Source organism: Vicia villosa, linkage group LG1 (assembly GCF_029867415.1).
Source record: "Vicia villosa cultivar HV-30 ecotype Madison, WI linkage group LG1, Vvil1.0, whole genome shotgun sequence".
Lineage (NCBI taxonomy): Eukaryota > Viridiplantae > Streptophyta > Magnoliopsida > Fabales > Fabaceae > Vicia > Vicia villosa.
This window is the reverse complement of record NC_081180.1, coordinates 251,557,848-251,570,870: the sequence shown is the minus strand read 5'-3', so window position 1 is coordinate 251,570,870 and position 13,023 is coordinate 251,557,848. Positions and strand designations below refer to the sequence as shown.

The 13,023-nt window shown below is 31.2% G+C and overlaps 1 protein-coding gene across 1 annotated transcript; it reads right to left on the bottom strand.

Moving 5' to 3' along the window:
* Positions 1-9,091: 9,091 nt before the first annotated feature.
* Positions 9,092-12,115, bottom strand: LOC131645183 (uncharacterized). Its single transcript, XM_058915845.1, has 7 exons — positions 11,783-12,115; positions 11,541-11,640; positions 11,200-11,320; positions 10,869-10,990; positions 10,200-10,321; positions 9,948-10,107; positions 9,092-9,426 (listed from the first exon to the last, which is right to left on the bottom strand). The coding sequence occupies exons 1-7, from the start codon at positions 11,907-11,909 to the stop codon at positions 9,315-9,317; spliced, it is 864 nt and encodes a 287-aa protein (XP_058771828.1). The 5' UTR covers positions 11,910-12,115; the 3' UTR covers positions 9,092-9,314.
* Between the last annotated feature and the right edge of the window lie 908 nt (positions 12,116-13,023).

Sequence of the window (13,023 nt, the reverse complement as noted above, 5' to 3'; positions counted from 1 at the left end):
TGGTTTTGAATATATAGCCAATAGTTTAGATCCAATGATAAGTTTGATATACCAATAGTATTAGTGGGGACACTTTTGTCTTTCTTTCCACATGTGACTCCTGCAAAAATAATTGTATTTATATCTGTTTTTTTAATTTTAACCATGGTGAAATTGACTAACTAATATTTTAAATTAGTTGAAAATTTCGATCGTGGTGAAATATAGCGCTTTATTTAAATTTTCACCACCGATTTTAATCTATGGTGAAAAGTAGAGAATTTACTATCACACTCTTTATTATTATGGATCATAGTATGTGTTAGAATCTTTCTCTCAGATAGACGCACGCAATGATAAATATTTTTTTAATAATATATATTATCAAACAATAGTAAAATAAAAATTTAGTAGATTACAATTTAAAATACTAAATTATTAAATTTTGATTCAACAATATAAAATCAGGACCGTCTTTGAGGGCGTGCAAATCGGACTACCGCACAAAGCCTCAAGTTTTCAAAAATTAAACTATAGTTAAATAGAACCTCATAAAATATCATATCAGATAGATTAAATCGTAAATACATAAGGTTGCTAATAATTTTTTATGGTTAAATTGCAGTTAATAATTTCTAAAAACTTAAGACGTACTTGTATAAAATATATGGAAAGTGTGAATGGTGCAATTAACTGATTTTTGTGTCATGTAATTGCAAGTTGAAGCATCATTTTCTGATGTTACATGCATTATTTGGTGGACTATATACTCGTAGAAAGCGTGTGAGTTCAAAAGTAATAACAAATTATTATGGTTATAAATTTAAAAGGTAGAGAATATAAATCATGATACAAGCAATATAAATCATGCACGTATAGATAGAACATAGTATTGTTGGAAATATATGCCAATAGTTTTAATACATATTTGTGTGATAGAGAATATAGTAACTTTTATATAAGTCCAAAGTTTCTAGACTTTTGGCAATATTACAACTTCCAATTATCTTAATACAAAATGATAAACGTTTTTGGATGTTTGCATTAAATTATGTGGCTTGTAATTTTTATTTTTAAATCATTACAAGACATAAAATAATTTCATAAAAAATATTTAAGTATGCATTATAAAATTAAATATATAATAATATGATAGTTGTTTTATATCATAGTATGTTGTTTTATATTTTTGAAATATATTATATTATATTATATTATATTATATTATATTATATTATATTATATTATATTATATTATATTATATTATATTATATTATATTATATTATATTATATTATATTATATTATGGAATTTCATATATTGAGATATTTGGTTCGAATATTCATGACTACTTTTGGGAATTTTATGGAAAAAAAAATTAAATAACAAGGATGGAACCGCAATCATGAAATGTTATTAAAACGATAATATTTTAGGTTTTGTTTGCGAGTTTGGAAGGGATGGAAGGAGAAGGTTTCCGAAAATAAAATTTTTAAAAAAATATAAGAAAATATTTGATATTTTTTTAAAAAAATGATTTTGTTTAGAATAATAAAAGAATCATTATCATTACTAAATTTTTAATTTTTAAAATACTATAACAACCTAAAAGATATTTGGAAAATTTATCTAAGTCCTCCAAAATCCATCAAACCCCTCATTCAATACAATATTTTAGTCCCCATTTTATGGGGTTTTTTGTATTATAAATAAAATCAAACCCTCCAAACTCTCCTATCTTTTCGCATAATCCTTCCTATTTTCTAAAGCTCTCTCATCCCTTTCCCTCCAAACTTATAAACAAAGCCTAAACGACTACTAAATCATCTCTTTTAATTATTATATCATGAAAAAAAATTATACATATTTTATTAATATTCATTATTGGCACAATAAATTTAGTTCAGTTTTATTATTTAATTATTATATAACATGTATAAAAATTAATGATAAAATATGACTTCTAAAAAATATATTATATGTTTTTTAACCATAGGTCCTAATTCAGGATCTCCAAATTATTCGGGACGGCTCGTGTATGTTTATAATTTTCATTTTCATCTTGAATTTCTTGAAGTATTATCTCTAATATAACAAAGAAATCGATGGTATGATATTAACTTATCGAGAGTTAATCATTGTGCAGCCGCTTTGCAAATAATGTTCATGAAGATAAATTTAATTTTATCATATTAAATGTTCACAATAAAGTGTGTATGTCTGCGAGCGTGCACATAGTTATTGAAATATTCTGAACAAACTTATATCAAATGGACAATATGAGTCTTGTGAGCCATTTTTTATTATATTATTCTTTTTTAACCTCTTCAAACCTAATTTCAATTATTCATTATAAAAGTCATATTACAAGTCTTTAAGTCTAATTAAATTGTTATTATCCGCCTCTCTTTTGGCCCTTTTACATAATACACCTTCGGTGACACTATATTACTACGGTCGTATATCCACCGTTATCATATAACATTGTATACGCGCATGTTCTTTTATTAAGAAATTTTTCATACGGATCTTATAAAGAACCGTTGTCATATAAATTGGGTGACAAGCTTCGAATTTCAGCATCAACATTTTTTTCATTTTTACAGTAAAAATAAGCGTGTGTCCCTTAATATTTTTTTATTTAAAAATTGAAAGTATAACAACTACGGTTGTTTTATTCAACCATGGTTATAAGTTTCATATATCACTACGGTTGAAACTCACCATCGATGTGAATTTTTTCCCCACAAAATTAAAACATAGCAGATACTTTATTTCGTTCATAACACGTAGGGGTTCCCTAGCGAACGAGACGGCAACAATAGCAAAATCTTCACCATCTTCTTCGAATATCATTTTTGGAAGCGAAATCTTCACCATCCTATTCGAAGATCATTTATGGAAGCGAAATCTTCACCATCCTCTTCGAATATCATTTATGGTGCATCATCATTCTCTCTCTCGGACGCTTATGAATGTTTACGATTATCGTATCTGTTTATGCTCTTATGAATGTGTATTGTTCATGTTTTAGATTTTGTGACATTCACATGTCCTTTATTTTCGTTGTGCTGCAACTGAGTTTTTGTTTTATTCAGATTTTGTAGCATATAACCATAGGATGAAAGCTGGTGTATTATTGTGTATGAGAAAGGAGTTCTTGAATTTCTTGAAACCATAGAATGAAAGCCCTAGATTAGTGTGTACGTCAAAATTAGCTGATAGATTAGTTGTAACCTTAAGCTGACAGATAAGAAACGTTTATAGAATTCCTTGAATAAAACTTTCATTAAATAAACCTTAAGTTGAAAACTTACAAAAAGGTCAGTCATTTTTTTATTAATCATATCTAAATGCTTTGGATGAGAGAAAGTTTGACCAAGTATAATCTGCTTCATCATCATCAGAATTGATGATACTGACATTTTTACCCTTCTTCTTGATCTCCTCTTCTTGAGAGTTCTCCTAAGTCTTAAAGGTTCGGTACAACCACAACAACTTTCAACAACTTGGACCTCTTCTTGATTTGAATGAGTGTTTTGCACATGAGCTATGGCCTCTACAACCACAACAGGTTCTGTTCTCTCAGCATTTTAGAAGTTTCAGCAGAAGTACTCATTTGTTTATGCACAATCTTAGAAACGTTTGACGTTATTTCTAAATCACTTTTTAAATTCAAGTGGAGGATTGTTGGAACATTATGTCAAAATTCCAATATAGGGATATGAATTGAAAATTTTTCTTAAGTCAAGCCCCACGTTATGTGTTAGTTGAAAAAACCCATTAGTCTCACATTGTTTAGATTAGAAATCTTGGCTACTTTACTTTATGGGCAATGCTAACTTGTGTCATTAGGGCACATGTTAAGAAACTCATAAATAAAAAGTTTTTATTAAAAAAACAATCAAAAACATTAATTATAAGTTTTTAATGAAAAAATACACAATTTTCAAGTAATGTTTTTTATATCTAGCTTTTAACTTGCTAACTTGTGCCCTTGGGGCACAAGTTAGCATTACTCTTACTTTATTATATAAGAAAATCAATTGTTTCATTCCAAAAAATACCAAAAAACTACTTATTATTTTTTTCTTCCTCACTCTCAAAACACGCGTTTTTCGAATTGTCGAAGCGCCAACTTCTCCCCCTTTCTTTTTACTCGTTGAATTTTTCGAGTACTTTATTGAATTTCTTTAGAGAATAATGTTAATTTCTCCTCGTTTGAGTTGAAAAATTATCAACTATAACTTTTGGATTCTCTTTAGAGAAATATTTGAATTTCTCTTTGTTTGAGAAATCCTTTTGAATGGTCAAATGACCATTGTCGAATTCTCTTTCGAGAATTATTGAAACTTCTCTTGGTTGGAAAAATTATTGCGATTGGTCTTTATACCAGGTACTACGGTGGTATTTATACCATATTCGAATGGTTTTTGTATCATCAGAGAGTATATTTCTTGACCGATTATCTATCGTGCAAGTAGTAATCGTACAATATAAAATTGGGCTGTTGTATCCTGGAGGAGGCGCGGTAGTTCGATTGCTTTGCATAATTTTAGGAAGTATCATGAAACGTCTTAATGAGAGCAACCTTGTCCGCGACTCGGCCCGATAATTTTTTCGGTGGCAAATTTTTCAAAATCATAAAACAACAGTTCTTTTCACCCTACTTTGTTAGATTGGCTTGACAATCCGTTATTGTGTATTAGCTTTGTATTTGTGGGTTAATGTTGATTTGTTCGATTTTCTCCTTTCTCTTTATTCTGGACTAAGCTTGTGGGTGTCCCAGCGTCGAACACAGTCCAATCCACACATACGTCAAGGACGACCCAAAATGCTGACTCAATCCATTGGGGCCAGTAAATGGAGTTTTTCCCACGTGCTCCTCACCTGAGGACACGTCATCAACTGCTCTTCACTCTTCGCATGGATGAAGAAAGCGTCTTGCCCTCCATAACGGGCAAGTCCACCCACAATTCGGGAATCGCAGGGCAATTGACCCAGGATGATGGCACGTGCTGCTCATCACTACTCACGTGGAAATGTTGGCAGTCATCCGTCATGGGCTTGGACTTTCAGCCCATAACGGAGACCATTGGCCCAACATTGAGCGCTCACTATAAATGTCATCCTCTGCATGAGGGTCAGATATTTTAATCCTATTCTAAAACCCTACTTTCGACCTCTCCATTCGTTCTTACTTGAGCTTTGGAGTGTCTGCAAGTACACCCCCCCCCCTTCGTTAATTTTATCAAGTCCGCGACGTCCGTCGGCCACACTTATATTCTGATCCAGGTAACATCATCTTTATATTGGATTGAGTATTTCTTATACTCTCCTCAATATATTTTTTTTTTATTATAAAAAAAAACATGTCTCATCTTTTTTTTTTAATTGAATTATTATGTTTCTTCGACATATTCATAATTGTTAATGATTAATTTCTTCATAAAAAAACACCAACTTTTATGGTTGATTTTGACTTGGCCTATTTACAATTGTCGACATGAGTCAACAAAATTTAAATTTTGGCAACAAGAACTAAATGGACAAAGGATTATTCGGCACTAAATGAATAGTATAAAAAAGAATGATATAGCGTTTGATAAGGCTAATGGAATTTGTGCAGGATAACATTAATACTCACTTGCTATGGTGTATGGTATGGTTAAATGTCTTTTCATGTTTATATGCCTATGGTCACCTCATGAAATACCATGTCACTAAGTGTGATGAGATTTGAAATTGTAATCTTCCAAATGGAAATCCATGATGGCTCCGTGTATAGGCAGTGTAATTTACATATGTTTTCAACAATTAGTTTTATGTCTCTATCAAAGGATAAAAAGAGTATTTTCATGATGTTAAGAAATGGATTTGCTTAAGTAATTTTGAAATAATGATGATTTGGTAACTTAGCAGTTTTAGTGTAATTGAGGGATAAAAGAATAATTATAACAAGTTATTTATTGAGTAAGTAATTAATTTAGAGAAAGATATAGACAAAATTACCAAATCACCATTATTCTAAAGTCACTCAAGTTAAACCCGATAAAAATGTTAAAAGATAGTTGGTAACATTAATTTCATTGGTTAAAGATTGAGTTTGATCTATCATTTATATATGAGTAGTTGTTGATTTAAATGATTATTCTTTTAATGGATGCAAAAATTTAAACTAATTTTGTTCTATTTTATTTTTACAAAACGGAATTATAAAGTGAAGTGAGAAATATCCTCTTTAGATTTGTAATGTGAAAAATATCATTCTATACACTCTTTTGAAATCTTCCTCTCATGCCCTATATTTTTTGAACTTGATGTGTGAATATAAATATTGGATGGTCATGATTCAATCAATAGACTAATTTTTTATGTAACTCATCCTCGCAAAATTGGATTATAAAATAAGAGGTATAACTTTATATAAACTCTTTAGAAGCTCTACGTGTAATCAATATGAAATTTAGAATATTTTCAATCAGAAAATATGATTCTATTTGTTCAAAAATAAGGGATAAAATATAAATTGCTTCTTTCAGTGTTTATTAAAAGATTGAATTAATTTAGTAAACTAGCTCATACTTGTAAAATAACATAAAATAAATATATTTAACTAAAATGACTTCTGAACTAGATTAGATGGTCTAATAGACCGAATACTGATAGTAAAAATCAAAAAAATATTTAAAATAGCTTATATGATATAAATTTATAATATAAATTTATAAAATAAATTATAAATTCATGACAAAAAGTGACTATCTAAAAGAAAAATTTAAAAATGAACTTATAAGATATAAATTATAATTATAAATTCAAGTGAGCTTGTCAAGCATAACTATGGTCGATGAGTGAAACAAAATAAACTAAGTAGTAATGCATATGATAAATTATATCATAATTTTTTTTTATAAAATGGAAAATTTAAGGTTAGTAAAAGATTAACTTTAATTGGTCCACATTAATGGAAAAAATCTATAATTTGTGAATGTTTATCCAAAGTGAAAAAATCTATGAAAAGTTTACTTCGATAGAAAAATTTATGAAAAGTTGAGAAACAAGAATCCTTTCAAACCACAAAACATTAGCTGATAGAATTATTGCACTTAGGTGAATTTTTAACTTATTATAATGTATAGTACATGGTTCTGTAGTAGGGGACAGCATGGTAACACAACACTCACTATCAAGGTAAAACAAAAAAGGACAGTTTGATGTGGCTCTTCATCTTTAATAAAAATGAATAAAAGATTGTCACGCAAGTAATGGTCCTTGAAATCTTACAAGAATACAACCATAACATATTAACAATGACAACATATTTGACCTTGTCCACATCTTTTGGGACCTTCTTCCAACTTCCAAATAAATGTGGGGGATGAGTACTTGTAGCATATTTTCTATGTGATTAGACGTTGCCATATAAATAATGTGTAGCATATTTTCTATGATAGGAGATAAAAAGAAAAGAGATAATTAAAATATTCAGATAGTGTTGAATAGAATTTGAGTACGGAAATCCATGAATTAGGGTGTTGACTAAGGGCATATGAATTCCACTATAGTTGTCAAATTGTGGACATGGTGCTTTTATTTTGTTCTATTTGTGAAATTGGACCATTAATACAGAATCTATGACTACTGTAGAATAAGATATGGAAAGAAATAAATGATGCCTTCTCGGTATAAAGGAGAGCCAAGAACCTAGGGGGAATTCATTCACCAAATTTTCCACTTGCTTGTCCAATACTACTAGTGCTATTGTTGGAAATCAAAGTTTGGGGATAAGGAGAAGGAAGAAGAGTGAAACAAGTGTTTTATAGTTAGTTATGGTTCTATCTAGTTCGAAAAATTAGTCTTAGTTTTTGTTGTTGCGCACAAAAGATAATCAAATCATATTAGAAAAAACTAACAAGCTAATGATATAACCAACTTTTATTCTCTTAATGATATAACCAACTTTTATTCTCTTAATAGCATTAGAACCCCATAAACTCAGGATTAAGGAATCTTAGCATGCTAATCATGGTCCACGTGCAATGAGGATAAACCATTGGCTAAAACAATTTCAAACTATACAAAAATACAAGCCTCCTAATTGGTAGTAATTCATATAAATATTTCATGTACACTATAATGGTCATCAAAAGGACTAAAAAGTAAATTCATGTCAAACACTTCATACATAAAATTTCATTTATAAGCAAACTCAATACATAAACTTGATAATATCTGATTATAATCCAAAATATGTCTTACTAAATCATCATGTCCATTGAATATGAAATTATTCTATAAATGTTGTCTACTATTATGAAGCTTCTAAGCAAGTGCTTGGAAATGTTTTCCAAGTGAAATGCACTCCACTACGAAACATATGTCTCTAATAATCTTGAAATGGAAGCAGCGAACATAGCTCCAAAAACAGAATAAATCAGATTTATAATAAATGTGAAAATTAAATTTTACACAATGAAACGAACTCACCAACGGTAATCATATCCAACTCGCTGGCAGTGTGTTTGGAACCAGGTTGTAGTGGCCAATCTCACCCCAAAGCATGTTTCACTGTTACTGGTTTAAAAACTATAGTGGCAGCTTTACTCGCGTTCTCGCCGTAAAACTCAACTTTTTCAAACGCAAGTTATATTACTTGGAACTCAGAAGAGTAAAACCCAAAACTGTTTCTAAAGAAGATACTTTACCCCAATTCAAATGTGTTTCCAATTGAGTGACTATGTGAACAGTAGTAGTAGGTAATTTACACTATCCAACCACTTTTAAAAATGTGTTTCCTTAGCTTGTAAGAATCCCACTTGTTGATTTTTTTCAAAATTTTGTTTTGCTTTCATTTTAAATAATGATACTCTAACAATTCTATCTTTTCATTATACAACTTCGCCCCTTCTTCTATCATTTTGATTACTTTTAATATTAACCTCATATCAACTTCGAGTTAGTGTGATAAGCACAAAAAGATATCAGGAATATCCCAACATCTATACCTTAGCAAAGCTCGTAAGTTCTGTAAACACAGTCTAACATATCAATTAAATAGATGTGACAACTTCTCGTGCCAACAAACATTTCAAGCGTATGAAGCAGGATGACAAATATAATTATTGAACTAGACAACACTTTCAGATCTAAAATGATCTTTGACATGTGATAAGGATTAGGACATATACAAACTATAAGCTAATTACAGTTAATGTTGTATAAAAGTTAGCTTACTGTGGTTTGTTTTACTTGGTCCATGATCAAGAGTTACAGATATTCTGTGATAATCCGGTATAAGCATTTCTTCGGTGTTTGATGGGAAAGTAGACAGTCATTGTTGTGGCTCTTCAACCTGCACCCTTGAGTAAGAGTAGCTCTCGACATTTGAGTCTCCGTCTTTGGCCTTTGTCCAGGAAATCTTCCATATTGTATACAAACTTAGCCTGCATAGACCCCAGTGATCATATGATAATAAGACAGTAGTCAAACTATGATATTGTGATAATAAACCAAATAGATAGAGAAATAGGAAAAATCTTCAGCAACTACATTCTCGTTCTTGAGTTTATTAATGCTAATATCCAAGCTGGAGTTTTTAGGGTTTAATAAGTTTTTAGTCCCTATAAAATTTTGAATTTTTCAGTTTACTCTCTAGATAAATTTTATGAAATTTTAGTCCCTTTTTTCATTATTCTTTACAAAAATAATGAGTGTTTTTAGTCTCTATATTTAGTCCATGTAAAAAACAAAATAAGGACTAAAGTTAAACAAAATTTATGCAAGGACTAAAAACATATTTAACCCAACTTTTTATAAATCACATAGGGCCTAAGCCTGAAGCCAACTCATTCTGAGTTAACTTACATATTCCCATAATTTGGAAGTATTGTTGCACACTATTCATACTCAGTTATAAATATGTCCATCAATCATGTGCAGTTTACTGCTGGGGACAGGGATATACCTCTCTGGTTCCTCGCTCCTCTTTGCAAGCATTAATGTCAAGAATACGGGAACCATTGCTGCAAACAAGTGCTTGAGTGTATGACCGCTGACAATATGATTAGTCCATTTGTAGACAACGTCATCAGTAGCCTCTAACACCTTAGCTAGAAGATAAAATCCTGCAAAGAATTCACAGAAAATCTAAGAATAAGACTGGTGGATGTTTATAGTTAATTTCGAGATGAAACAATACCGTAATACAAATACAAACCTGCAGCCCATAGCCAATAAGTTGAATGAGTGTACATTGGAGGCAACAAAATAGCCATAACTGGAATTGCAATGATTGGTACAAATTGGACCAAAGCATATGGACGGAGGTCATCAAAGAATCTGGAGTAAATACAAGAAAAGGGTAATACTTTCATGAGTTAAAATTCAGTTGAATGATTGAGTACTAACATTTAACCCTAGATGAATACCACATAAATGAATAATAACATCAAGGGTCCTGCTAACAAGTGTCCTAAAGGCACTAGTTAAGAAAGCAAAATGTAGAAATTTCGCATTGGAAAGAACAATTTTCAACATAATATTTATGTGTTTCCTTAACAAGTGCCCTAAGGACACTCTTTCACATTTTCCTATCATTAAAAAGGTTAAAGGACTATTCTAACTTCTGGGCTTCTGATTCTCTAAACTATAAATGGAAAATAAATTTGCAGATTTCAGTGAGTTTTATGCTTATATAATATATATAGAGAGAATAAAAGTCTTCACTTATTGTTGTAAAAGAAGGAAATTAGCCAATCAAGAGGTTAAAAAATTAAAAACAAATAGGCTTTTTATCAATAACCGAACTTCGAATAACAATATAAGATAAACCAATGAAATATTATGCACAAAACAAAAATAAACAAATAAAAGACAGTGAGCTTGCCTCCAATACGCAATGCTAACTACACCAGCCAAAACAAGAGGTATAATTGAAATCATTCCTTTCCTCTCGTCAATCCTCTCAATGATGAAAATCGCAACGATCGACGTAAAAGCAACGGTCATCTGAAAAATAAACAGATTAGGAATTAAAATTCACAAAGAACAAAAAAAAGGGAAAAGGGTATTAATTTAACGTCATAAACAATGCGTTTTGATTATTGATTCATATATATAATAAAGTTCATTCAGAAATAGAAGGCAGACGATTAATTTAGCAATGAGAAACTGCTTCTATAACTTCAACAACTATAGAAAGAAAACAAAAAACTCACAGGTAACCTATCCCACACAAGTCTAGCATCATCCGGCTTGAGATGATAATACGAAGATCCAACTGCAACAGCAGCCACACCAACATAGAAACATGTCCAGCCCCAAAGTTCACCTTGCAAACTTCATGGCATGAAAATTCATCAACATCATCAATATCATCAATAATAACAAGATCAAAATAACGTAATAACCTATGAAGTCCAAACACCCTGAACACAAGTTGACACTGACACGGCAACACCAATAATAATTTTTAAAAAATAATAAATTAAATATAATCACAAGTGTCGGTGCAGTGTCCGACTAAATTAAACATAATAACAGTGAAAAATGAGTGTACCTGAGCTTAAAATAATTTCCATGATGACAAAGTACAAGTCCAATGAGACCAATAATGAGAAAAGGAAAATTGGATATCACATCAAGTGCATTGGGAATACCTAAAAATCAAATCAAAAAACAATTAACTGAAAATCATGAAAGATATTACTACTCTATAGCTAAACTGATCTAAAATCATACACAGTAAACCTAATCAAGCTAAGTTCAATTAACAGAATAGAAATTAGGGTTAGTAGTTACCGAAAAAGGTGCGTTGATCGGCGAAATTGTGGTAATCTTGGGACTGAGGAATGGATGGGGTTACAATCATGAGTACTATGAAGCAAATAAGAGCTATGCCCAAGGTGTAAGCGGTGCGTTTTCTCATTTTTGTTTGATTGATTAAGTCGGAGAGGAAAGTGAAGAAGATCAGATCAGAGACGAGTGAAGATGATGATGGAAACTACGAGGGAAGATGGAATGGGCGTGGATAGTGCGGTAAGGTGCCGTGGCGGTTTGTATACTTGAGTTGAATTCAACAACTTTATTACTTAACTTAACCAGGAAGATAGCATTGCTCCGGACGATAAATTAATTTGGTATTGTATAAAATATGACAATTTCTCATTCCACTCTAAAAGTTTTTTATCTGCCACCGAATTAACTAAAATGCATTTGTATTTTTGTAGATGTACTTTTGAAAGTACTTTTTTGTTTAACGTTGTTTTATTCTGTAGCTGTATTTCAAACTCTCAAACTTTCTCCAGAGTTCGGCTACGTTGTCAACATCATATTCAAATCTCTATAAAGTTCAAAGCTATATTTTAATCAGTAAGTTTTTTAAATTTTGAGTTATTTTAGAGTATTTTTGAAATCGAATTAGAATTTGATATTTAGGTTTAGAAATGATTTGATAGGTTTAGAGATGTTGTTTAGAGACAATATTGGTGTTGTTTGAGGTTTATTATGGACGATCAAGCCAAAAAATAGAGATTTTGGATGATTGAACAGTAGAGTTACGCCATTGTGGCGTTTCTGAGCTTCAGCGCCTTCCGTAGATGCACCTACGGAAGAGATGAACGTTAGGGCATTCCGTAGATGCATCTACGGAAGCACCATAAATTTTGAAACTAAGGTGCTTTCGTAGATGCATCTACGGAAGAATTTTTTTTCTTTTTCTTGCTTATTTATAAATCATTGTTCATTTATAGAAACATCGTATCTAACTAGATGTTATCACCATGCAGACATTATGACCCACGGTCCGGATAGAGATATACATGGGAAGACAACACAGCACGCACCGTGCGGCGTGAACGGGCGTGTGTATTATCTCAAGTCACTGATAGAACTGTCGTTCCACCTGATACACCCGCTCCAGCCGGGCCTTCTCCATCTGTCCTAGTTAAGGGGCTTTCTACGTCTGTTACAGTTGATACACCCGCTCCAGCCGGGCCTTCTCCATCTGTCCCAGTTGAGGGGACTTTCCCGTCTACTACTAC

What these genes read in the sequence shown, in the direction of transcription:
- LOC131645183 (XM_058915845.1), bottom strand. Translation starts at nt 11,909, where the DNA reads ATGAGAAAACGCACCGCTTACACCTTGGGCATAGCTCTTATTTGCTTC. An exon ending in TTGTGTGGGATAGGTTACCT is followed by an intron (nt 10,991 to 11,199) that starts GTGAGTTTTTTG and finishes TTTATTTTTCAG; the next exon opens with ATGACCGTTGCTTTTACGTC. An exon ending in TTATTGGCTATGGGCTGCAG is followed by an intron (nt 10,108 to 10,199) that starts GTTTGTATTTGT and finishes AATTCTTTGCAG; the next exon opens with GATTTTATCTTCTAGCTAAG.